The following is a 27,565-nucleotide window of genomic DNA, read 5'->3' on the forward strand; positions in this document are numbered from 1 at the left end:
TTTTCTCCAAGTCATGCTGATGATTCAGATACGATTTTCTCCCCAGGTGGTTGATTGCACCAAGCTGCTTTGTGCATTTTGCTGTCTGTTACAGTAGCTTTAAAGGACTGTTAAGTTTGTTGTTTGAAGCAGCGTCGGCTTTTCTGTGTTCAACTTGTTTCAGGTTGTGTGGCTGGTGTCCAGAGGACCATGAGCGATTCCAGTTCACAGTTTCTATGTACACTCATGATATACCCAACTACAGAGCGCTCTGCATGGACATGCTGTTAAGGCAGTTCCCTGACAGGACAACGTTCGAACTGGTTAGTTTTTTTTGTGTATTTGTGTATTTGATCACACTTGTAAAATATGAGAGAGAACAGATGCTCAAGCAGTTAGTCACAGCTTTTACACATTCTGACCTGTCATGTTTTTCACAAACTCCTCCCACACCCATCCTTCCATTATCATCTCGATTCCCCGTTCTCCAGATGCTAAATTTGTTTCTTTGGTGTTCCGATCTGACTCCATGATCTGATTTTCAGGATTTTCATATAGTGTTCTTTTTAATTTTGAAAATGAATCATTCAGAGTTAATCAACAGAGTGGTTCGTTGGCAACAGATGTTTAGTTCGAATGTGAATTTAAGTTTTTCTTCTCACCTGTTCATTAGAAGGTTAGATGTCAAATTGTTTTAGAAAAGATTTACTTGTATGTAAAAAAAAAAAAAGGGAAACCACTCAGCCTCAGTTTGGTTAGCCTTTGATTCTTCTTTATTTGAGGTTTGTGACAAACTATACATTGCTGTAAAAAAAAAAAACTTTCACTTTCAATGCATATAAGATTTTTTTAGACATTGTTGTGATGACATAATGATAACAAATTAGCCTCTGTTCCTCATTTAGCTCTGCTACATTCTGTGCACACTGCCTTCTTTACTGTATGTTGCTGATTGAAAACAAAAGAAAGAGAGAAGGCAACATGTAAATACATTTTTGCATAAATATTCTCAAGTCTGAATGTTCCTCAAGCTCTAAAGTATATTGACCTGCTCCAGTTATTGATGCTTTTCTCATAACTAGCTTGGATTATCAGAATTTTGTTTTGTGCTTTCTGGCATTTCTTTATTAATCATATACTTTTGTTTTTTGCTTCTAATGCTGTTTTTGCTCCAAAATTGGTTATCACTCCTACTCCCCAGCAGATTTAAAGTTATTTTGTTTCATCCAAAGATTTTATTATTGAAAATAAATGAGAGAGGCATCTCCAAAAAGATAATTAAACAAAGTGAAAAGATTATATGTCCCTTTTTATTTTGGTGTGATTAAAAAGGGATCTCTTTTTAATATTTCAAACCCTTCCTATATTTGCTGACCAGAATATTGTATTTTTCCACTGGTGTTTTTTTTCTGTAAGAGTTGAGGTTAGGTTAATATTTTTTCCAGTTTGGAAGTATACACAGTTATATTAAAAGATAACTGTCAACTTAAATCGGCCATGTCTCTGAAAAATCGCATTTAACTGCAAATATGAGATTTTAATTGCAAATTATTCTTTCTAAATAAGTTCTAAACAAATAAAACAAAGTATGTGCATAATATGTACATGTATATGTTTAAAAAAAAAAAGGTTTGTTGCTCTGGGAGATTGAAAGTTCAAAAGAGTAGAATAAAACAAGGCACTGCGATCTTATAAATATTCGTTGAAGCTACTGTTTACTCCACTGTTCACTAAAATTATCATAACAATACGAACTTAATTTCAATACTGTAATGTTTGCACAAAACAAATCCTAAATTGATGTCATGAACTTTGTCACAACAAGAAATTTCACCTGAAAAAAGTTCCACTGACAGCAAAATTCAATGACAGGATTCACTTGCATTTTACTACATATTATACTTTTATTGTATGATAAATAAAGCAAGTCTTATAAACACATTCATTAATATATGTGTTGTGTATTGGTGGTGGGCGTATTGGTTTTCTAAACCAATGCTGACTGTATTGCTTAATATTAGAGGTGAACTGAAATCTGTCTCTTAGACTAGATTGAATTGATTATATATAGTTCTATATATAAATTGGATCTGTCTTGTAAAGTGGCTTGAGATGATATGTGTTGTAAACTGCAGCTACATAAATAACCCAAAATAAATTGGATTGTAATTGAACTTGGAGCTGCCTGGTGATCTCCAATTTTCCCAGGCAGAAGTCTGACTTGAAGAGGCATGCTTTTTATTTTTCTTGCAGGGAAAAAACTGACTAATGAGTGCAAACAGAATTCATAATCAACCAACACATCACCTGCACCAACACAGCACGTATCTGGACCTAAAGATTAAATGGTTCCACTGGTGTGATAACTGGTATTGATAATAATCCAAACACAAACATGTTTGCATTTTATAAATAAACAGAAACATTTTATTTTTTTTCCAAATTTTTGACCAAAAACATATATTCAGCGCAGAAATTAACTATGAGGTAAACGGACAGACTTAAGTTTGATTCATCCCTGTACAAATCCTGGCTTTGCTATATATGTAGTACTGCTTAGTGCATAACAAGTCAAATAACCTGCATTTGGCTTCCTTGTGATGTTGACGCAGTCATTTGCACGTTTCCCCCTCCCTAACTCACTCTGTTGGAAGCAGCCCTCCAGTGTGAGTCCCAGCCTCCCTGATCAATGTAGCTCAGCACCCTGAACCAAGATAAGCCTGGACAATGATCTGCTCAGCACGCAAGATGTGCCGTGTCACACACTGTGGACGACTGGCTCTCGCCGCCACCTCATATCGCCATGACAACCGCCAGGCCCTCTCTCCTCCCCTCACCCTCACCCAGAGACCTGTCGTCATATCAGTTCCAGCTGGGTACCACATTTAGAGCCCTGATCGTTCAGCCTCGGGGGTGTTGCGACGAGGAGGAGTAGGTAGAGGAGGAGGAGAGGTGTCTTTCACCGCTCTCTTCCCTTTCCAGCTTTGATTCCACCTAATTTCAGCTATTAGTCATAATTAAACTGGCTCGCTAATCAGTATGGGTATAGAATGATATTGTTAAACCCCTCTGATTAGATGCATAGATGCTGATGTGCCATTAGTGTAACCTTCAATTTATGTCATTTAGAGACAGACTTTTATCTGATGTTTGCTTCCAAATGAAGGGTCAGACGTTAAAAGACCGGAATCCAAAAACCTAAGTGGTTATACTTAAGTTAAAATAAACTTTTTTTTAATGATTAGCTAATTTTGAAAAAGCTTTTAAGTAATTTTAGAATAAAAAATAAAATCCTTCTATTGTCCCTGGGTAAATTATGCTGTAACAGCAGCAAAGCAACAGGCATTATATACATTGTGACACATGTATAAACTGTATAAAAAATAACAGAATAAAGCGAAAAAGGTCAAAAATAGAAAAACTGCACAGTAAGGGCAAAAGGAAGTTTGAATATATATAGTGCAGACACTAAAAAAGAATAAATAACCAAAATATACAACTGTGGACATTTTAAAAGAAGTCAGATAAATTAACAAAGTAGCAACATCAGAGATGTACAAATAACAACAGAATGCTATTTAAAATGACTAAAAAAGCAACAATGCAAAAATCAACATGAGTGTAAACATTTACTGAGCTTAGTGGGAGCAGTGAAGGTTATAAAGCTGCTAGGAGGAAGGATCTTTGATGACGCTGCTTTGTGTATTTAGGGTACAGCAGTTTGCCACTGCAGGAGCTCTCAGGTTTGGATGATTTTATGGAATTATTCAAAATAATTAAACAGAAGGAAAGTAATTCTAGCAAGTCAAATTGTCAAATTAAAGTAACCTTTTTCATAACCAGAGTCTATTTTGTTATTCAAAACTAGCATAATGCAAGGCTTTTTGTGAGGTTCTTAGAGTTTTTGTATAGAACATATGTAAACGTGAAGACTGAGAAACACAGCAGGCACCTCAGAGACAAAGTTGTACAGAAGTTATATAGTAGCGTTGGCTGTTTAGAAAAACAAGCTTTGACTACTGTAAAGAGCTGTTTTCTGTCCAACATATGAAAAGAGAAGGGGGTGTTACAGCTGCATTACTACCAAGACTTGGCTGTCAAACTAAACTTTCAAGGCCCTGCAAAGAGAGCATTGATTAGAGAAGAAGCAAGATGGACCATGGCGAATGTGGAGGAGCAGCAGAGATTTACAGCTCAGCCTGGACAGTCCATGGATAAAAACAGATTCACACCATGAAAATCAGGCCCTTTTGCTAGAGTTGCAAAAACAAATCCATCCAAGAAACTCATTAGAAGTCAGTTTTGCAGTTTAAAACAAGCCAGATACATTAAAAAAATGCAGAAGAAGTGGCTCTGATCAAAGGAGATAAAATGTAATAAATGCTATGTGAGGCATAGAAGATCACCCTGAACAAACCATCATGGTTGATGGGTGGAGCTAAATGAGTGACATTCCTGGTAAAATTGATATGTTCAGATCAATGTTCACACATTAGAATGTCCAACTCAATGTTAACATTTAAAATAATTTTAAAATCAAGACTTTGTGGAATTATTCTAAATGAAGCCTAGTCGGAAGTTCAACGGAAGAAACTAAATTACTAGCCTCATCATCAGAGGCTCATCTGCCTCTAATTCAAACCAATTAGCATTGAAACGCACCTCCACAAAGCCCAATCAGCATCCAGAGCTCGTCTTAAAAGGTCTGCAAATCCACGACTCAGTCTGCTACCCAGGCAAGCGCAAGCAGTGATTGTGCTATGTCTGATTTTGACTCTGATTACCCCGATTCAACCACCTCCATCCCCTTCTCCACCATCATAGCTAGGCTCCATCTGGCTTTTCCATGGTGCTTCTTCAACCTCATCCCTATCAGAGTGTAATTCCTCCCGGACTCTTATTGCATTCCCAACCACATATCAACCGGTCCGGCTGGTGAGTCTGGTTCTGCCAGAGGTTCCTTCCCAAAGGGGAGTTTTTCCTCTCCACTGTCGCTTAATGCTTGCTCATCATGGAAAGGCTCATGCAAACCTGTGTTTATCAAGCTAAAAATTTGTCTTTCTGGGTCCCTGAGTGAAACACTAGTATCAGCTCACATTCTACAGGATCTCACCAATTCAGCTCAAGCACAGCATCTCACCAACCAGCAGTCTATGGACTGAACCAACATCATCTACCTTCACTCCAACACCAGTTTAAGGCCTGTGAGGAAACATCCCTGTTCTCATACACCTGCTTCTGCACAATAAAATAAAATTCAGCGCTAATGATTCCTGCCGAGGTCTGAGCGCCAAAGTCTTACAATAATTGTGTCAATAAAGTTCTCTTTAATTGTCTTTATCTTTTCGTGTGAGTTTTTCAGATTGAAATGAAATGTTCCCTGCAATCTGAATAGATAGATGCCAGGTTTAAACAACTTTGCAAAAACAAAATGGCAAAAAAGAAAATATTTTCTTTGTGTGCAAAGGTGGCAAAGAAATAACATTAGTTCATGTCACTTGCTTTTATTTTCATTGCTGAAAACACTGGAAAATGTATTGATTTATCTGCACTTTACATTTCTAACCTCCTTGCAGCTTGTCAATGCCATGAATTAATTGTAGCTTGTTTGATTGCTGTTAAACTAGGAAAAGCACGTAGGGGAGTTAATACTTCTGCAATACACTAAGATAAACATGTTTTCTTTTAATTTTTGTTTTAATTTTTCAGATTACTGATTCAGCACAGGTTTCATCTGTGCTGAATCAATGATCAATACATTCTTTAACTTATACTTAAATGTCTCCCCTATAGAACAAAAAAATATTTATTTTATATTCTATTTTGTTCTATTCTATACATAGCATAGAAAGCATGGGCAAGGCAAAGGGTTTTTGTGTATCACAAGAACCTTATTTATCAATCATGCAGTCACATAGATTATTCAACCTTTTCAGGTTCTGCATTTACGTTTTGACTTTTGTAGAGTAATAACTCAAGCAAATGTCTGCCAAGACTCAGAATTTGTTTGTGACTACATCCAAGAGGTTTGGAACTAATAACTTCTCATAGCAGCCTCAGCTTACAGCTGTGATCCCAGTACAAATAACTCTAATCATTTGTACATTTGCAGTTATAGTATAATGCATAGCGCATGATGAAGACATGCATTTAATGAGTGTTTTGCTCACTTAGAGTTGAAACAGTCTCTGAGTTTTTATTGACAGATGGAAGGACTTACTTTGTGTAAAGAACTCCCTCTGCTGGACGGGCATTTTAGTTTATTACTATTTTTTTTATTTACAAGAAGTCATATGCCATATGATAATGCACTATATCAATGTCATAAAGTTCTGCAATAACAAAAGGGATATTTAGAGTTTCTTGTAAAAGTATACATATCCCTTATTTATTTTCCTAGTTGTAACTGTGAAACATAAACTATGTTGTTGGATTTATTGTGGTAGGCCAAGGTAAAGCATTTTGCTAACGCATTAGCAGGGAAATGATACCTGATTATATTTTTGAAAATAAAAGTGAAAATTGTAAAGTGCTTCTATCGTCAGGCTACTGACACATTTCATAGTTAAAGATGTTTTGGGTGTTTCAGGTTTGCAGATCAAGACAATGCACTCTTTGGTTTGCAAAATACCTGAAGCCTTCAGCATTTAGGTCTGGACTTTGATCCATTTTCAAAAATTAGTTTACTTTTATCTAACATATTTTACTGTAGATCTTGCTGCTGCAGGCTGAAAAGACTTTTTTTGCGACGTCCCAAAGGTTTTCTATCCCTTTACCCTGTATTGGATCCATTTAGGATGACACTGCACTCCATGCCAAAAGTTCAGGTCTTCTCCCATCTGACCAGAGCACCTTCTTTCACATATGTCCTTGTTTGCTAAACTGCTAACTGGACTTTTAATGCTGTTAATCAATGGTTTTGTTCTTGCATCGTTCCCATAACTCATATATATGAGATGCATGATTCATAATTTTTGTGTCAACCAGAGATATAGATCCCTACAGCTTTTCCAGAGTTAACATGGGCCCCCAACTGCTTTTCTGATTAATGGTTTCCTTGTCTATCAGTTTGGGTGTAGAAGGGCCACACTACTTCCATTTTCCTTCATTTCCCTTTCCTTCACTCCTTAGGATGTTGAGTGTTTTGAATATTGCTTTATTTGCCTTCTGATCACTTATTATTGTAATTTAAATCTAAGAGCTTTAGAAGACAGCTTTATTAATATAGATTTGGATAAAAAAAAGGTTGGCAGTGAACTTTATTTTCTGATCAGTTTAACAGGAGGCAAACATAAATCCACTACCTCCTCTTGACATGTTTATTTGTAAATAAGAAAACCCAGAAATGTTGTTCTACTTATTTTTCACAGTTATGTGCTTAATGGTATAGACCTTTCACATGAAACCAAAATACTGCACTCTTAATTGATCAGCTTAAACTAATAAATTGTGAATAACTTTTGTTCGGCTCACTATATTACAGTTTTGGATTCCGTCCTCTGATTCTTTTTGTTTTGGACAACTAAGACATGTGGATGCTGCAGAATTTCACAGATGAGATGTGGTTTAATGAAACCAAGTGTTGCCTGCCATGCTTTGGGGGTGTGGAGCAGAACTCTGTGCAGCTTGATGCATCCCCACACCATGGATATATGGTGTCTGCAAACATAACCAACTCTCTTTATGCTAATTTGTGTGTTTATGCTAAGTGCATCAAAAACAAATAACCTAAGACAGGGACAGTGAAGGAGGGGATGAGGCAGAGTGAGTAATATGGGGTGAATCTTTCAAAGTTGCGCAATAATAAGCAGGATTTGCTTGACTAATCCTGCCTCTTCTGTTGCAACGGCGGGTCTGTCAGCTACTCATTTTCAATAAAACCAGTCAGCCGTCTAATGCCTTCACACTGTCAGTTAGCCGCTATTAGCCCATAGATGAATATCATTCCCTCTGTTCCAATGAGGCAGCCAAGTGGTGCAGCCTCTGAGAGTGCTGACACAATGATGAATAGCTATGGGCAGCCCTCACATCGAAAAGGACTGTTTTCCTTCTGAACATTTCACAGCCAGGAGAGAAGGATGGTTTTATACCCCAGCGGAGCTCGATCTGGCACAGCATTGTCCCAATGGTAATGCTACCTTTTATGTAGACAGTGCATCATCCAGGAATGTTTGTGAATGTTTTGTAGCACATCATGAATTAGGTGCATAATAGCCTACAAGAAGAACCCTGCTGCAATAACTCAGTTTTTATAATTTTCTTTTTTCTTATTTTTTTTGTTTTCATAACTTTTTTTTTAATGTTATACAAGATTACTCTCTTCATACTTGTCTCATTTCAAACTTCTATTGTTTCCTGATTTTTTTTTGTCTCAGTTGTTTTACATATGAGAACTTTTTTTAGTTAAATTTTACCTTCCACATCTAGATCTGAAAAACGAAGAGATCACTTCAAAGGAAGCTGTGAAATGATATGAAGTAGGCCAAGGTCATGAGGTTTATGACACAATTTTACCACATGATGCATAAAGAGGGTCCAAAAAAACTGGAAATGCAAGGAAATTTTGTTTTTTCAGCAGATAAACACATTTTGGAAACTGACAGAAAAAGCTTTATTAGCACCTAAAATACAACATGAAGTAGGACACGCCATATAGAAAATCAGTCATTCTTTCTATAATTCACTTAGCTGCTGGGACTCCATAAAGTCATCCAGGAAGTCAAAAAAAAATAAACTTCAACTAGTCCTAAAGTACTGCAGGCCTCACTTACCTCAGTTAAGTTCAATTCTCATTATTGGACAATATGCGAGTCGGTATAAATGGTGTCTTTCCATATTCAAAATGAAACTACAAAGGCCCTTAGCTGTACTACATAGCATTTATGCTGGAAAACATCCGTGTAATTAAACTAAACCATTTTAGGAAGAGTTGGTCAAACATCCTTGACAAAAAAGCAAAGTATCTGAAACAGTCGACTGCTGTTATGACTAAGGTTGGCATAACAAGGCATTAAATTAAGAGGCAGATTACTTTTCACATACGTCAAAATTGTTATGAATTGGTTATATTCCTTAACAAGGAAAGACATTATTTGAAAACTACTTTCTAAATGTACTTAGTTTATCTTTATTGATATACAACATGAGTCTGACAAAGAAAGTTAATAGTTTTAGTTTAATAGCAAGTGTCTATTTCATTCTCCTGCTTTCAGAGGCAGCATGAGCGATTGTGGGACATGCAGAGATTCACCAGGATGCAGTTAAGAGTTGTGACCCAGCAATGGCATAGAGACCAACAGGAACTTCTGGAGAGGGCCCTTTTCACGCTGCAGGAGGCGGAACACGCCCACCAGGAGGAGCTGGAGCACCACAGAGACCGCCAGCATCAGCAGAACATCTGCTTGGAGCTCAGAGAGAAAGTTAGTGTCTATTTCACTCACACCCCTGGTCTCCCTGTTATAAATACACATCTGTTTGTCTGGACTGAATGATGATAATTGATCTCAAAGCTGATCGGATAATGCATATTAGGCATCCTTTTGATGTGATGGTGAAGTGTGAAAGAGATTGCAAAGGCAGCCTTGTTCAACTGCCTGCTTGTTTATTGTATATCTGCTGATGAGGCTGTATATTAGGCCGCGCTGGCTGACAGCATCCCTTACTTTAGCTGCCGCTTGGGATGGGCTGTGAATGTAAACAAGCTAATAAGGATGGTCTGGCGAACATGATGCTGCTGTCTCCAAGGGGTGCTAGTTACACATTTACACAACAAATATATGTGCTTCTGATGCTCTACTGTATAAATTCAGTTTTGCTTCCTCATGCTTTTTTTTTTATTTGTTTGTTTTATTTAATGGTGCTTTATTCCTGTGGCTGTTTAGATAGGACGCTGTGACATTTGCTGGGTTTCCGCCAGCATGATTGAAGCTTATGTTGTCAAATATCAGCAGATTAGATGGTTGTGTGCTGCAGGTCTTGACATCTGCAGTTTCTGATCGCTCTTTCTATTTTTTAACTAGCTATTTAGTTACGTTTTAACACCATACTTGCTTAAGTTAATCATCTTTTCATGAAATAGCAACTTTTAAATGAGTATATTCGATATAAACATCACAGATGCAAATCTTAATGTCTTACAGTGGGGTTTTATCTAAGAAATCAACACAATGTAGTGCGTAATTGGTAAGTTAGTAAGTTAGTGATTTTTGACAAATGTAAAGCAAAAAAATAGGGAACACATTTAGATTTTTTTTATGTCATTTTTTTTGCATTTGTCCATATTTCCCCCAACATTTGAGCAGCTTTGTTGCACTTCTGAAGGAAATGTATATCCAAGATGTTGCCAGCATATGGCAAGCAGGAACGCAATGTGCTCTAATGCTATAAAAGTTTTAGTGTCTCATTAAATCAGAACACCTCCCATTTCCACATGTTTGCTGTTTTTCCTCCATGGCTTTGTGGGAGGAGGACCACTTATCGCCTTTTCTTATATTTACTGTCTTTTTGCCACACTTTCATAAATGCCTGACCTGTCTGTATCTAGTTGGGTTTGCTTATGAATTTAGAGTACTCTACTAAATGTAAAAAAAATACTCAAAAGCATCTCCACAACTTTACTACTGTCTTTATAATTTGATTTATCTAATTGTTAACAATCCTACAGGGCTTTCACAGAACTCCTCGATTTATATTTCATTTTAATTTGGCTCAAGTAGACTATTTATTGAGTTATAATTTTGATTATCTAAAAAATCCTAAAATACATTGAAGTTTGTGTTTTATTGTGACAAACTGTGAAAACCTTCTTGGAATATTAAAACAGTAGTGAGACACTTATATAAATGTGTTGCTTGAAAACCCTTAAGAACATGAAAACAGATGTTTTTGCATTTCAATCCCCGTCTCTTTTGCATTCAGTTTTGAATAAAAGACCAAACGAAAAACATGCCATAAAGAAGGTTTCAAACTTGCTTACTTTAAAGCCTGGCCTTCAGGAAAATTAACAACAATAAAATACATTTTCTAAAAGAGCTCACTCACATAAGTGTGGGTTGATAAATGTAAGTATATACATGAAAATGAACTGGTGTGAAAAGCTTTGATTTGATTTTGAAAGATTGGATTTTTTTTGAATAGAAGAAATTGAGCAGGCATGAAGCAAAAGACATAAAGTGTGAACAGAAAAAGGAAAAATATCCAACTAGTTTTAATCACATATATACCTATCCTTGCTTGTGTCTGTGAAAATAATGTAATGTGGGGTCTTTAAGAAGCCCATCTTTAGACATCTGCATGGTACAAAACAATACTAATAATAACATCATTATCCATTTGTTACACTGATATTAACAGGACTAATTTTAACTCCAATTATGTTGAATTATATTGAAAGTGGTAAAGATGAGCTGAATCTTTCAAAACAAAAATGAAAGAGAATCTATGTGTTGAGAATAGCTGGACATGGAAACAAGAAGCATAACAGAAGAATCCAGCAAGAATCAAAGCTAAATACTGATGCAGGGATTGAGATAGCATTGGAAAATTCTAGGCAAAAGTGAGGGAAAGTTGAACAGCTGGGGCAGAGCGAGATAAGGGGAAACAGAGGGAGGAAGACTCATTAAGTCTAAGTCTAACACAGGAAGAAGCTGAACTGAGACACAGATGATGTTACCTATCAAAATGAGAAAAGTCTTACACTGGCATAAGTGAAATTACCTGAATACAGGAAGCCATAAACAATGATGAAAAACTTAGAAATGTTTAAAGCAAAAAGAAACACAGGCATTTTACAGGCATCTTTACCAAAAAAACAAGAGTTACTGTATATCTTCTGCATTATTTCACTGTTTTTTCCTCTTTTCTTCCTTCCTTTTTTCTATCTCTACCTTTCTCGTTACCCTTACTTCTTAACACCTCTCCCTTTCTCATCTCCCTTCTAGAGATGTCCCGATCCAGGTTTTTGCACTTCCGATCCGATACCGATATTGTTTTTGGACTTCCGATCCGATACCGATACTGGCCGATACCAGCCTATCCGAGCATGTATTTAAGTTTAAGTTAAAGTATTTAGCCTTAGTTGTAAGACTCATGTTGAAAAGGGTTTTAGTACCCTTGATAACATCTAGCCAGCTAAATTAGGTGAGATTGAATAAAACACAATGCTTGGTAACAACAAACTTACCTGTTTATTAAGAGATAAACACAAACTGGACAAAATTATGAATAGCAATCTGAAATTGCACAGTGAACAGTAAAACCGTAAACAGTTAAAGGTGCAAGTATTACTGTAAGTTTTAATAAAAATGCAAAACAGGGAAACACTGGCGCAAAATAGTGGAATGGATCGTTTCAATCGGCGAAACTGGAAAATACGGACCGCATTATTTTTTTAAAACTGGATCGGCATTTTACATGCTTTGCCGATACGCATTTTTTTGCCAATATCGGCGTCCCGATCCGATACGTGGATCGGATCGGGACAAGCCTACTCCCTTCTGTCTCCATGTCCATTGTATAATATTTCATTCCCTAACTCATTTTCAATAAAGTTTCATGTAGAAGTATCAAGTCAAAACCTTGTGGCAACAACCATAATGGTCTGCGTGTGAAAGCAAATCTGCTGCGCTACCATCTAACTCTTGGACACTGTGTTGTAAATACCATTACATTAGTTTCATCTTTATGCCTTTAGACTTAAATGATTTCATATCTGCTCCTTCCTATTACATCGTTTCTGCTGTATAATATCATCTTTGGCTTTTATTGCAGCAGTGATAAAGAAGAATGGGGTTCTTACATATTATTTGCGTGTATCAAGGACAGTTTTCTCTTGACATCAGAAACATCTGCTGTGACTGCACCATAATAAAGTTTTGCTGGGAAGCCACACAAAGGTTTCTGAAATGATTTCATTTCTGGTATAAAAACAATGCTTTCTCTTGATAACTTTAAAATATTTGTAACTAGAAACAAGAAAAGGTTTTGACTGGAAGTAGTTAGAATAAAACCACACATTCATGTAGATAACATCCATGTCACTTATGTAAATACATGTTTTTTTTTTACCAACTTTTTCTATGCAATGACAGTATTGACAGAGCTTTGAGACAGGAACATTGCTTTTGTTTTGCACAGAATTCAGCTTACACTGAGGCTCAGGTGGATCCATGGTTGCATTCATTCGTTATTTCTCTTCTCTGTTATCATCACAGCACAGTGACACAGCTGAGAGACAAGATGGATTCTTCTTTCTACTGCATCTGCATCTTTAATGCTTTGGTTTCTGCAGCCCCTCCAGTGGGTCTAGTTCCATTGTAAAAGAAAGACCCAAGCGTAGGTTTAAGCAGACAGCAGGGAAAAGACAAATAAGTTAAAGTTTTAATTATAGAAAAAATGACATCTTATAGCTCAAAACTCAATGTTTCAGAGAGAGAGGGAAACATGTCAGTATAGGAACATCTATGGCAAACAGCTGAGGAGTTCTGACTGTATGAAAACAAAAATCCAACAAAAAAATGAAAAAGGATTTGACTTATTCTAGAACAGTTTTCTCAATTAGAGACCTAAGTGGGAAGGAAAGCAATAAGGAAAGCATAATGGAAGTTAGATTGCCTCAAGAAAGTACCAGGATGTATCATAAAAACAGAACACATAAATCCTCTCCTACCCAGAAGACAGACATAGCAACCTGTTAAAGGTGTAAAAGTATATCGAAATTTATTTATTTGATATTGCAATGGTATTAGCTCATGGTTAACATTTTATAAAAACCCAAACTTTTATTTTTTTTTCTAATTAATTTATACCACCATTCATTTATATTAGCTAAAACAATATGATAAGAAAATTTTACCAATAATGATACCCAAATAATATTTTTCTTTAATGCTTACCTTACTTTTTAAGCAGATCATAATTACTATGAACTCCTTATAAGTAATATTTGAAATTCTCTTTTCCTGTACATAGATGTAGTGCTATCAACTCTAATGCATTTAAGTCATGATAAATCTGGTAAAAAAAAAAAAAAAAAAAGGGGAAAAAAATCAGATAGCGCAAGTCGTTAAAACAATAAGGAAGATAGAGCCTTGATTTTGAATAAGACTTTAAAACCAAAAAAATATTTCTTTGATGTGATAAACTCATATAAGATACCAGAGATTAAGCGTAGTGGAATCACTGTGTGCAAGTTTACTAGGAGATGACAATTATATTAGATAACTAGAACTGGAAGTTATAGCTAAGTAACAAGTCATTTAAATGGAGGGTAAAACAGTCAATGATTATTAGTTATATGATTATAACTGTAATTTGCTTTCCCACCAGGGTTTTTAGTCTTTTACATAAAGGTTGGTCACCTGAATTGTTTGATAAAATCACCAATTAGTTATTTAGACTATGGCTAACAGCAGAGGAACTAATCACCAACCAAAGCAATGGTCTCTATTTATTAAAATGTTACTAAAAAGGAGGGTGGATCTGACCACAATTGGTTAAAATACAATGGTACCTTTATTAGCTGATAATCACACACAGTATCCAATAAATCCACAAACACGAAATACTACTGAAAATAAGCAAAGTTCAGAACTCTTCTTTTAGATAAAACAACCAACGCATGTAAAAATATATTTCTAGGTAATTTTCGCCCAAGCAGAGTATTTATGAAGCATTGGATGAAAGAATTTAAAGGATGGTGGTTTAGTGTAATGGACGGGGCGGCGGTTTGACTCTGTTCGGTTGGTTGCATTCCATCCCGATTCAGGCGCACAGTTTGTTTGTCCAACAGGTGATTCTCAAAGATATTTGAGTCATTCTGATACAAACAATAGAATGAAACTTTGCAAGGCTTAATCTTGTCACTCACAGTAGCCTTGGAAGAGGGGGTCCCCTTAAGGCAGAGGATAGCTTTGTAGAAGCACCTCAGATGATGGCAGCACAGCTCCAAACAGTAGCCGAACCAGTGGCACACAGTCTATTTATTACACAGTTCAATCTGAAAAACTCACACGAAGAGAAAAGGCGATGAGAAATTTATTGATACAACTACTTTGTCTTTGGCGCTCAGACCTCGGCAGTATACATAGTGCTTAATTTTGATAAAAATGCATGAACAGGAGCAAAGAATAGGGCTGTTTCCCCCCCACACCTGATTCTGGTGGTGGAGTGGAGATAGATGAAGTTGGTCAGTCTGTAGACTGCTGGTTAGAGAGACGACATGCTGAGCTTTATGGGGAGATCCAGTGAATTGCGCGAGCTGATATTAGAGCTTCACTCACGGACCTGGAAGATGGAAGTCCAGTTGGATAACAAAGGTTGAGAGAACCTGTCCATGATGAGCAAGCATGAAGCGACAGTGGAGAGGAAAACCTCCCCATTGGGAAGAAACCTCTGGCAGAACCAGGCTCAACATGGCGGTCTTCTGCGACAGGGAATGCAGTAAGAGTCCGGGAGGAATGACACACTGATGAAGCTTTATCTACGATGGTGGATAAGGGGCTGGAGGTGGGTTGAAACAGTGTCATGTGAATGAAGTCACACGGCGCATGTGCCGCCTGCACATAGGAGGAGACAAGTGCGTATCATAGGCCTTTTAAGATGAACTTTGGATGCCGATTGGCTTTCGTGGAGGTTTGGTTCAAAGCTGATTGGCTGTGTCGCAGGTGGATGTAGGAATGCAATGAGTTTCTTCTGGTAAACTTCACAAAACACTGCGTTCAATCTGGTTTGAAACACAGGATGAAAAACAAGACACCACGTTCAGCTCCTCTGAATGGTAGGCAGGGTGCAGTCTGATTGAACACAGATTATAGGGGATTAGGTGGCTACAACGTAGCCTTCAACTTAACACCGACATGTCTCCCCCTTTGGAGGCCCAAAAGCCACAGGCTAAACACGGTCGAATGAAGTCGGCCGCTTAAGTAAAGTCTGTGATGTGATGTCAGGGGGAGTCACTCCTGCTTACATAATTGACATTTGATCCTCAACAACTATAAGTTAATATTTCTGGGCTAGGAGTCTGGAGGGTTGTGAAACATTGTGTTTGGCGTTTCTCTCACTCTCTATGGTTTAACCAACATTTTACAGTAAAGGTGTTTTTTGCAAAGGTAGCTTAGATATGAGGAAAAATCAGGAACACACAGTAACCTGTGCAATAATCTAAGTTTTTGTGATCAATACTTAAATGTATCACTCTCTTTATTTCTCTGTTTTCTTCTAATTAGGTTTTCTACTCATGTAATGCTTAGTAAACTCAACTCTAAGTAATTTTCAACCTCAGATCAATTAAGATCACGACAACAATCAATTTTTTAGGCACTGATAGGCTGGTTCTGACCTTTTCACCCTCACAAAAGACAGGCTAAACTGTACACAGAGAAAATTCAGGTTCATTAATTGCATAATAATTTATCAATAACCATTCTATCTAGAAAATAAAGAAAACTGTCTGCTGAATTCATAAATCACACTATAAATCTTATCTACCATGAACGGCAATGTTCCTTCATCCAAACATATAAAACAGATATTAGGAAAGGTAAAGCAAAATGAATAAATACTATGAGTTTAAATTCACCCCTGTAACGCAGCTCATTTCATTTCTTTTTATCATCCAACGACAGGCTCGTCTTTTCATCTCATCAGCCATTTGTTCCTAGGCTATTCTGGCTGCTGTAATTAGCTGGTATTGTTCTTGGTGTTACTCCTCATTGCAGCCTTTTATTATGTCCTTGCTTTCATTTTACCTCCCTGCTTATATTTCGCCCCCAGGCGTCTCTGATTGTGTGATTGTGTTTTTCCACACAAGTAGATTAAGCCTAGAGGGATGATTGCTGCGACAGGCTCAGGTGGGAGACAAGATGAGTGGGCCAGCAGGACAAAAAACTCAACCGGCAGACCAGGGGAAACATTTCATCAAAGAAGAGGTTTTATAACAAGATCTCATTGGCCTTCAGAGTACTTGGTAGAGCAAACAATGTCATGGATTAAATTATGGTCAGATTATCTACTATTGTGCGATTCCCCAGTTAATCGGGATATTCTCTAGACAAAAGTGTTAGTAGATCTCCTGTCAGAGACTATTAAGTACATTGTTGAAAAAGTCTTAGCTGTGGAGACAGCGCGTGGGCCACTGTGCTTCAGCTGACAACTCTTTGAGGAGTTAATTGCTCATATGTGTATAATTTTCTCTGTTATGCAGCTTAGAAAAAATCACATAGGGCCAGTTGTGAATTTCTTATTGCATATTATTGCAAAAAGTCTTTTATTTTTTTCATTTTATAATGGACATTATTTCCAGCTCTCTAAAGATTTTTATAATCTCATGTTTCATTTTCATTGCGTAGGAAATCAGTCAGATATGAGCTGTGTTCTACCCCCTTTCCTTTGTAAGTGTAACTTTTCTATAACATCACTCAGTTTATGCAGATTTGTCAACTGCACAGCCATGATGGAAACCTCATGTTCTACCACATCCCAAAGGTGGGTGCAACAGATCTGGTGACTGTGGAGGTCCTGGGAGTACAGTGAATTTTCATGTTCAAGAAACCATTTTTAGATGATTTAAAGTGGGGAAGAAAGATATGTAGTCAGCAACTGATTTGGCGAGTTCTCCTACTTAGGAAGATGAGAGGTAATTCATTTCATCATGGTACACTTCAACTATAAGAGACAAAAAAAGATCAGGAAATTCCATTGTAGTAATACTAAAGGATTTAGTTGGCATTTGATCAATAAAATAAGTTTAACTCAGTAGTGTGGAGCACAACCTTTGCAGCGAGGTCAAACGTAACCTGTAACCAGGTTTGCACATACTGTAGCTGGTATTATGGCCCATTTCTCCATGAAGATTTCCTCTAGAACTGATCTTCAACTTCCCTCCACATATTTTCTATGGGGTTGGGTCTGGAGCAAGGGTTCACAATGTGGCAAAAATATATCCCATTTCATTTAATCACAATTTCAGTTTTATCCAGTTGTGGGCGATAAGGTTTTCAAGGCCTTCACTGCGGTTCTAAAATAAATCAGGAGCACTAACCTACATTCATAACCTAAATTTTCATTTTCTTCTATATAACTGTATTAATTTATTCCAGACAATCCCTTATCTCAATTGTGTAGTGTTTATCTTCACTGTGCTGCTTCAATTACATTTATGTAGTTTTTATATTTTTTGTCCAATTAGATTTCAGCCTTAACGTGTTGCTTTGTCAATCAAATCTGCGCAGCACTGCACTGGCTGATGTTACCTTAACGTTTTTATTCAACCAATTAGATTTCAGATTTGCCCCACAGGACCAGCTAATGGGCAAACTCTGATGTCACCATTTTCTGTCCGCTGATTGGTCAGTTAGACCAAAAATGTTTACAGCAGAGTTAAACTAGGGACAATTGGATGCATATTGAATCTGAAAGGCTAGTGATGATGATTTACATGTGGTGGAGGTGTAGTTATAGAGTCGAGGATTGCGGTTGTCACTGAGCTTCCTTGTTAATTGGTCTCTGTATTAATCCTCACACTAATCTACCTTTCGGTTATACCTCCACTTGTTACATTTCATATCTGAATACTTTTGGTGGTTTGTTTAATTAAAATGTGAAAGTGGTGATAATAAACCTTTGACAGCCATCGTTACAAATATGCAACAAATCCTTTGTATTACCAAGATTATTGGCAAGTGCCAGTTAGATGTCAAGGGGTTAAGAAGTAGATTAAGTTGGGGCGTGCCCACTGAAGGCCTAGGTGCCAGATGCACCACCCACCTCTGGATTTATCACAGTCTTGCAGATCTCTGGTCAGTGTAACCAAAGCATTTCTGTATGTAAAACAGTCCTAAAGGGAAAAAAAACCCAAAAAACAGAAAATTTAGGCTTAAGAACCTTTCCGAACAGATTTTGACTTTAAGAAATGCAGTTTTGCTAACACATGGAGAGAACATAAGCATACACCTGAGATGTGAAATGGCAGTATTGGAGAAGCTTTTTCTCTAGGCAGCTCGTACTGTGGGTCAACTACTTTGTGCAGGCATTTTAACCCCCTGTTTATAACTCTTTTGAACCTCTTGCTTGTCTTCTAAGATAGAGAGCCTTTATCAAATGCCTGGGTTAATGTTGGTTCCAGCAACCTGGCTGCGATGCTGCTATTGGCTATTTGGCTCTCAGCATATTGGTGCTTTCTCTTTCAGTTATTAATAAAGTTTGTTGGGTTGCCCCAGACATGCAAACCATGTCAGAACAAACTTTGCAACTTTACTTTTGTTTGTGCCTTGTTTTTTGGGGAAAGCCAAACCAGTTCTGTATAATGGAAGTAGAGGTTTATTTGGTGACCAAATGCTCCGTTTGGCTCTCAGCATGCTCTACATGCGACTCACAAAGAGGCAGATAAGAGAGTGTATCACTACCAGTTGTTTGCTATGATTGGTCAGTCAGGTTGACTGCATAATACGTTAGGTACATTGGTGGATCAGCATAGAACTCCAATTTACAGAATGTGACCTACACGATCCGTACAATCTCCTTTTTCAGATCATCTGGGTGTTCTAATCCTTCACAATCTAATATAATCAAAATCGCACGCTGGTGGCTGTGTTCGAATCTGGCGGCTGTGTCCGCTGAAGGACCCAGTCTACCTGTATTGGGTTCTTGAAAGAAGGAGTTTGACTATAGATTTAAACAGGCCGAGCTTTTTCTGGCTGACACTGCCCCTCACGTTGTTGCCTAGCAACCGTGAATTTTGACTCACAAGCAGGCAGAGAATGAATGCTGAACTTCTGTGTTGTGTGCTTATATAATTTTTGAGGAGCTTCAGCAACAGTACTGTCACCAGAGATATCAGATTTGTAGTCCCCATACTGCAGAGATATTGTAATCTATGTTTGAATGTCAAGCAAACCAATTTGCAAAGGGACATTTAAATGAACTACTTTCAATTTATTTTTAAACATACTTGCATTATATTAAATTGCGATATTCACCACTGTTCGCCGCCATTTCCCTTTTTCCTCTGAGCACGGACCAGCCAGCTTGCTTGGACTTGCAATGAATCATGGGATGTTGTTTCAACAGGGAGGAAAAGAAGGCTGCCTTTGTCGGCCACATTTGAAGGAGTCTACAAATTTGAACAGGCCATGGTACCTCACCAACAAATCTGGCCTGTGGAGGTTGTAGCCACCGGGTTCAAACACAGACAGTGATAAGTTGATGAGGCATCATGAAGCATTTCGACAAAGTGTATCAATACAGTTTCGATACTGTATCACTGAATACTGACTCCCGCTGGACCTTTAAGATCCTTACAGGCAGCCTATTTGACAGGCAAAACAGCCATGAATATTTCTCTGAAAGCGTTCTAACTACTCAATTAGAGGAAAAAGCTGTTGAAGACCAAAGAAAACTAGACATTCCTAAAAGACACTTCAGAAATCACCTAGGAGACAAAATGTAAAGAAATAAGGGTTTATTCAAGACTTTGGCACAATAATGTATATATCAAACACTTGCCACTAAATGGTTTCAAGGGAAAAAGAAATGACAGCCTCTGTAACGCCCCTGGAGGAAAATATTTAAGCATACATCCTTAACAAAGGCTTTCAGCTGGATGCAGAACTCGGATAAAAACACAATCATTTTTTTGTTATTGTGACATGTCTTCATTCTTTCTTGTGCTGCCACAAAAAAGATGGAATCCCATTTCTATTCAAATTCACAGAAAACAAGATTCCAGTGACAAATTACTATACATAATGACATCCCCCTCCCGCTTTGTCTTCTGTAAAATGTCACTTCATCTCTGCCTAACCAATACGTCAGACTAATGCATTTTCTTATGGTACATCTAGGGAATTTTCCTGATACAAATAATCTAAATGAAAACGAACTTTTGAATGTCTGCTTATACAATAAAAAGAATCATAAAGCACATTTATTAGTTATGTTTATAAGTCTCAGAAACATATCTGTATTAATTACAGCCTGGAAGTAAACCTTCTCTCGCTGATATGTGCTTATTTGATCTGAATGCAGATCTAAAGAGGAAAATCATTTATCTAATATAACATTTCCTTTTAAATCAATAGTAAAATAATTTTTCTTTAAAGGATGGAGCAATGTAAATGGTGACCTTTCATCTGTTCTAGACAGTATGAAAGCTATAAATGCTTTTTATCCCCATGTGTGATAAGATTTTACTAAAATAATCTACAAAGAGAAAGACATAGCAAATGTTATTGATTTTAATTAAATAAATCCCTCTATCAATCCGTCCATTGTTTTCCCATGTTCGACTTTTGATTGCAGAGACTAGGGGAGAAATCCATACATGTCTTTCTAGTTCCTTCTGGATGGAGGTTCAGAAGGAGCTTATGGTCCCTTTAGGTATACTGGTTTTGTTCCAGTCCTCCTCTCAGTGAGGCAGTGAGAAAAATCATTAAATCCACAGTAGGGATCCTTATGACTGAACAACCTCAGAGGACTTCTTTTGATGAGGAAGAGTGGTGACTTGACTCTGAGCTCCCCTCGGATAACAGAGCTGCTCACCTAAACTCCAAGGCTGACTGCAGCAACCCAATAGGAGACTGTATAGAAGGTATTGTAATCTTGGTCATGATCTAGAGCTCATGACCATGGTTTGAATTTTGCCAAAAACTGGTTAATTAAGAGCTATCATCTTTGACTTTTCCAGAGCTACTTTCCAGTTTACTAGGTAGTAGGTGCCAGATGGTCTGTCACTACTAATAAAGACCCAATGACAAACAATGTCCTCTACTTAAGGTAGAGACTAATCCATGATCCACAGGAAGCAATCCACCTTTTTTATGTAAGAACCATGGCTTGTGTTGCAGAGATTTTCTTCAGCTATCCTTGAAATTACAAGCCACATCATCTAAGCGTGGCCTATGGTCTATTGTGGTCTATAGTGGTCTATGGATATTGTTAGGGCCTGGTTTCTTGTGTGCAGATTTCTCAACATATTCCTTCCAACTCTGTTATGTTGCATATTTGATTATAATCTTTTTTGTTCATTTATATTTGTGAAACTTTTTCTAAGTGACCTGCTCAGGTTTTAACATGTCAGTTATTTAGCAGTAATTGTGGGCCCCAGTCCCCCTATGGCCCTGACCAGGGCTGAGTGGAAATGGAGAGAAAATTCCATCGGTGCATGTTGGATGCCATTTCAGCAGCACGATTCTGACAAGCATTTAAAGTGGTTTTGTTTTCTTTTTTTCCATTATCAAAACCACAAACATAAACAACGTCCCAGAGGAGAGATCTCTCAACAGAAGGGTATGGGGTAGTAAATATGCACAAAATAATCCCTTTGTGACTTGTTAGCTGATGAAGTTTCACATGTTCCCTTGATGCCACATTTTGTCAAGCTGGATGATTCAACAAGAACTAATACAAAATAATTTATTTATCATTATTATTTGTATCTTTTTCAATAACACTGTATTTATGATAAATTCATAAATTATAGATGTCATTAAGTTGGCCTATTGGAAAGGCAGCATTTTTCTAATTTCTTTGAAGTAGTTTAAAATAAAAACAACCATTATGTGCTATGGAAGCTATTTCACTTTATACATTTTTTTATTTAATTTGGGGGTGGGTCAAAATACATTTGTAAGTAGGTTCTTTACCCTCTTGTTTTTGAAAACTGGTGATTTCTTGACTTATTTAGTGAGAAAAAAACCCTAATACTTGAAGACCAGATGCCTATTAAGTATTTTAATAGCCATTTTCTCAATGCTTGACAACCTAACTATTTGTCTGGTTTTGAATTTGATTTAACATTTTCCTATACTAACCACCAGCAGGTATTAAAATCAATAATATGCCCTTTCCTGGTCCTTAGATTCCCATACAGAGAAAATAGTGTGACTAGGGTGCTACACTTGAGTTACAAAAACAATACAAATCTCCAATCATTTTATTCACTAGATTTATTATCTGGGTCTTAAATTACATATCATAAGCCAGTTTAAGGACTTTGCCTTGCCTTAAGACAATATTGGCATTTCTAAAAAGAGAACTGTGCTTTATCTCCTGCTTCAACAGCGTTAAATAGAAGTGGATTAGAGCCCGATTCGTTTGAAGTCCCCCTCCTGAACACACAGCTGCTGCTCTTATCTCGGCCAGCCCGTCAAGAACGATTGACTTTATGATAACTGCTGGCACTAATGTGTGTGAGAGCATGTTAATTTGAAGTTTGTCCCTTTGGGGATTTCTAAGCTTTCCTCTGCTGGATCTGCAAATCCGTCTACCCTGTCAAATGCAACACTTTCTATACTCAGCGGGCCTCAGACAGAGTTCTGCATAATGCAAGAGTCTCTTTAGAATGATGCCTGTTTTTATATTACAATGAGGAGCAAGGGTTAACAAGACAGAAACCTCATGTTTGAAGGAACAAACCCCTATTTTATTCTTTTAAATGGAACAATTTATCAAATTAAAATCACATGTCTCAAACATCTTTGAAAAAGTATTTAGGCAATAAGGTTGCCGCTCCCTCCTGTGACTATAACATCAGCTTCCTTGATAAATTCTGCAATGTTGGATGCACTCAGCAAGGCGACAAAATCTACTCCTCATTCTGATGGGCAGACAGTCAGACTGCCCACTGCGTATGTATGCAGAGCCCTAAAGAGAGTGAATACACACATAAAAATATTTCACCCAAATTTTAGGATTTCTGTAATTTAACATAGATTCCTATTTACTTTTTTTTTTTAGATAACTTTACCACAAATGTTTTCAATAAATATTTTATGATGCAAATTAATTTGTATAATAAAGCTTGTTTATCTGAAATACATACTCGTCAGGTTTATGTATTCAGTATAAAAGGGCATACTTACTCAAAATTAATTCTAATAAGTGTTTTTATTTCAAATACATAAACTTTATTTTTTGAGTTTCCTAAAGGTAGCTGAAAAATTATGCAACTCAAACAATAGACTTGAGCTATTTGAAATAAATACACTCATAGATATTCATTTTGAATAAATACATAAGCCTGATGATTATAAATAAGCTTCATTATACAAAGGAATATTCATCATGTATGTGTTATTTAGTAGGTTATGTAAAAGAATTACATAAATCTAAAATGTATAAATAAAAAATTACATCAATAAATTTCTGGTTAAATATTTCTGTGAGTGTAAACAAAGATTTTTGGACAAGAATCCAAAAAGGGTTCTCATGGCAACCATTGACCATTGGGTGGATGTTCTTAGCAACATCCTTAAATCTCATGAGCTCAGGCTGTGGTACCATCACGTCTGAAAGCTGCAACAATCTTCCCTACATCAAATAAAGAAAGGGTGAGAGCCCACTCTAGTTCACCCTGAAGACACAAGCTGTTGTCCCAGGTCTACTGCAAACTACTTTTTAAAGTTTAAGGATGAGCCCATAGTAGTGTCCCTCATTCTTGATGACGTCAAGGCCACTATAGGGAGAGGATAAAGCTCCAGGGGGGCATGCCTCGTCAGGGGCTAAAACATCACTAAAGGCAACTCAAACCCTCACAGAAAACTGGTCTGTAACCATGCAGTCTCTGGAGCTGAATAGCCAGGTTCCACTACAGCTACTTCCCCTACACCATAAAATTGCTAAATCCTTCCTTCCTTCCTTCCTTCCTTCCTTCCTTCCTTCCTTCCTTCCTTCCTTCCTTCCTTCCTTCCTTCCTTCCTTCCTTCCTTCCTTCCTTCCTTCCTTCCTTCCTTCCTTCCTTCCTTCCTTGTTAAATATAGACAACTATTTGTCATGGTGGGCTTTAAGAACCAAGGATAAAAGTTACCGGTAACAGGTTTATTTGAAGGTTTACAAAAACAGAGAGTGAAATTATACTGCTGATAAAACTCAGTTGGACCTTAGCGGACTGGTGAACTGGAACCGGAAACTCTGAAGGGAAGACCACAATGATCAGTTTAGGGCCTGTAGGAAATATGACTGAGACTTGAGAAGACCTTGAGAAGGTCCAGGCTTAACCAGTGGATCAGGAAGGCTTCCTACTAGAAAACAAAGACAAAGGCAAAGCTTAGACTCAGAGAGACAAGGGATAAATTAGACTCAGGTAATCTCAGTTTGGCTAGAGTACCCAATACTGGTAAACACCCTGGCGTCGAGGTAGTGACAGCCCGCTGCTCAAATACTCCTCTGGTGATGGCCCAACAAGCCGCAGGTGTGAGAGGAGGCACCATCTAGTTGTGGAAAGGGAGAACAAAAGAAAACACAAAACAACCCACATAAACTGGATTCCTAACACTATTCAATGATGTCATATAGTCTAAAAAATTTGCATTTACAATGCTTTGTATTTTTGTTAAAAATCTTTTTATCTTTTTCTATAAATTGTTTAGTTAGTTTTGTTGCTATTCTGTTAATTCAATATTTAAAATGATCCTTACTGTTGTGTCTCTGAACTACTGTATTTCTGAACCATCACAATTACATAACATCCAGATATGAATTTGGAGATATAAATCTACTTGACAAAAAAGATAGGTCTATGTCAAACCTGAAACAGTTTATTTGGGGTTTGGTGTTATAAACCAGCAGAAAAATGACAGAATGTTTTTTTTTTTTTTTTGAAGCCAGCCATGGCTCCATCACCATGGCTTATCATCAGTGTGCACAATACAACCATTGTAGTGCTGATCAATAACTAATTACCAGAAATATATAGTATACACTATAATCTATATATCTTATATCATATGTAATATAAGTCTAATCAATTGTCTGTAATGAGAACAACATTTTGAACCCTATTGGTTGACCTGTATAAAGGTGATGATTCATTTTTGAGTTTATATTATTATGGACTTCTTGCCTTTATAAGTCGGCTAATCTTTCCAAATTGGGATACTTACACATCGCTGATGAAAAGGCAATTTTAAAGTGGAGACATTTCATGTTTCTATGACAAAAAAATGAGGGATAAGAATTTAGAAAAGACTATCTAGGAGGAAGAAGGATAGAAAACACAAGGGTCAAAGATGAGGGAGGCCACTGGAAAGGAAACAGTTTGCTGTTTTTTCTAGCAAAATATAAGATACATTTGACAAAACAGCAGCACTAACTTAAACATGCAGTCAACACATGATTGAGCTTGTATGGCTCGGAAACTAAATCCAGCTGGAAATCTTTTATAAAACTTTTTATGTACTTTTGATATTTAGTAAAATGAAAGCTGTTTGTTGATAATAATCAGCTTTTTTGTTGTTTCTTCCCGTTGTGCATTTGTAGTTGCAGCAATGGCGGGCCCAGCAGGAGGAGGTGGCAAAACTGGAGGCAGCCATCGCAGCGAGACGCCAAGAGGAAGTAGAGGAGAGATTAAAGAGGGAGCAGGAGAAGGAGGCCTCGATTAGATCACAACAGAAAGAGAAAGTATGGACTTTGTCTATATTTGTTGTCCCACAAAAGTGTCAGTTACTTCCTTTTGCAATCACCAAGGTAGAGCAAAAGGTACCAAAAATATAGTCAAAACAGCTTTAATGAGATCTATTTTATTGTTAAAATACGTTTTTTTCATGTAAACTGTTTTGCTTGATTGCTATAGAATGAACAAACCTAATTCAAAATAAACCTGAACAATAGTCAATAAACAAATGTAAGTAATCTAAAAATAAAGCCCTGGATGCTATGAAACAGTAAACATGTGCTGTTATGATTACATGAGGATTTTGATTATCCGTTTTAGTTATTGAACGCACAGGTGCGATAACAGCAGATCGTGTTTGTTTCTGACTGTTTAATTAACTCTCTCCTCAGGGGTCTGCTAAGGGGGGAACTAGCAACCTGGGACGCTGTCAGATTAATGAGAACATTCAGGCCTCATTGGGTTCCATATAATTTAGCACAATAGTCGGGCAGACACTGAAATATCATCTCATTCTTTTGATTTATATTTATCTGATTCCTGCCCTCTCAGTCAATAGGACATGTTGATCCTGGGAGTTTTCTGAGAGTCAACTTAGTTTGTGTGTGATTGGTCTTTTTGTTAACTTTCTGTTTTTTTGTCTTGATTTATAATTATTATTTTTTTATTTCCAGCTAAGGCTCTTTTCTTTAAAGCAGCAGAAGAGGAGAGAGGTGCTGGAACAGAGAGATCAGGAGAGACTCGCTGCTCTCAGGAGTGTCATGGAGGAACAAGCCAGAAGAGATAAGGAGAGGTTTGTGCTGGACAGAGGGACCTTGACTCTTCAATGTTTCATTGTTTTCTTTGAATGTTAGTTTGTTGAGTCATAAACCATAAAATATGGCGTTTTTTTAGAAATGTATTTATTTATAGAGAGACACATACTATTCAAATTACTGAAACTGTCAGACCGGGAACCATTAAGGGGATACAATAAGGTAGTAATTGATATATAATGAGGGGCATAATCAGGGATGTGCAGATGCACAATTATCTGGATCTAGTTCCCATTCCGTTGAGTTAACCCCCAACCGATCCCATTAAAATACTTAACATGTCCTTGTTAGCATTTATTTATTTTTATAAAAATTAAATAAAATTAATTAATTAATTTAAAAAGATATTAATTAAAAATGAATGTAAATGATGTTGTAAAGGTCCATG

At 37.0% G+C, this 27,565-nt stretch overlaps 1 protein-coding gene across 1 annotated transcript in view; it reads left to right on the top strand.

Annotated features, from left to right (window-relative positions):
• Positions 1–27,565, top strand: part of LOC119783884 (coiled-coil domain-containing protein 148-like) — a 53,479-nt gene that overhangs the window by 19,810 nt on the left and 6,104 nt on the right. The window contains exons 9-12 of the mRNA XM_038285607.1: positions 164–302; positions 9,192–9,398; positions 26,230–26,370; positions 27,037–27,155. Coding sequence (XP_038141535.1) covers positions 164–302; positions 9,192–9,398; positions 26,230–26,370; positions 27,037–27,155 — 606 coding nt within the window. The remainder of the gene's footprint in view (positions 1–163; positions 303–9,191; positions 9,399–26,229; positions 26,371–27,036; positions 27,156–27,565) is intronic.

Source organism: Cyprinodon tularosa, unplaced genomic scaffold (assembly GCF_016077235.1).
Source record: "Cyprinodon tularosa strain WSP-4 unplaced genomic scaffold, ASM1607723v1 ctg212, whole genome shotgun sequence".
Lineage (NCBI taxonomy): Eukaryota > Metazoa > Chordata > Actinopteri > Cyprinodontiformes > Cyprinodontidae > Cyprinodon > Cyprinodon tularosa.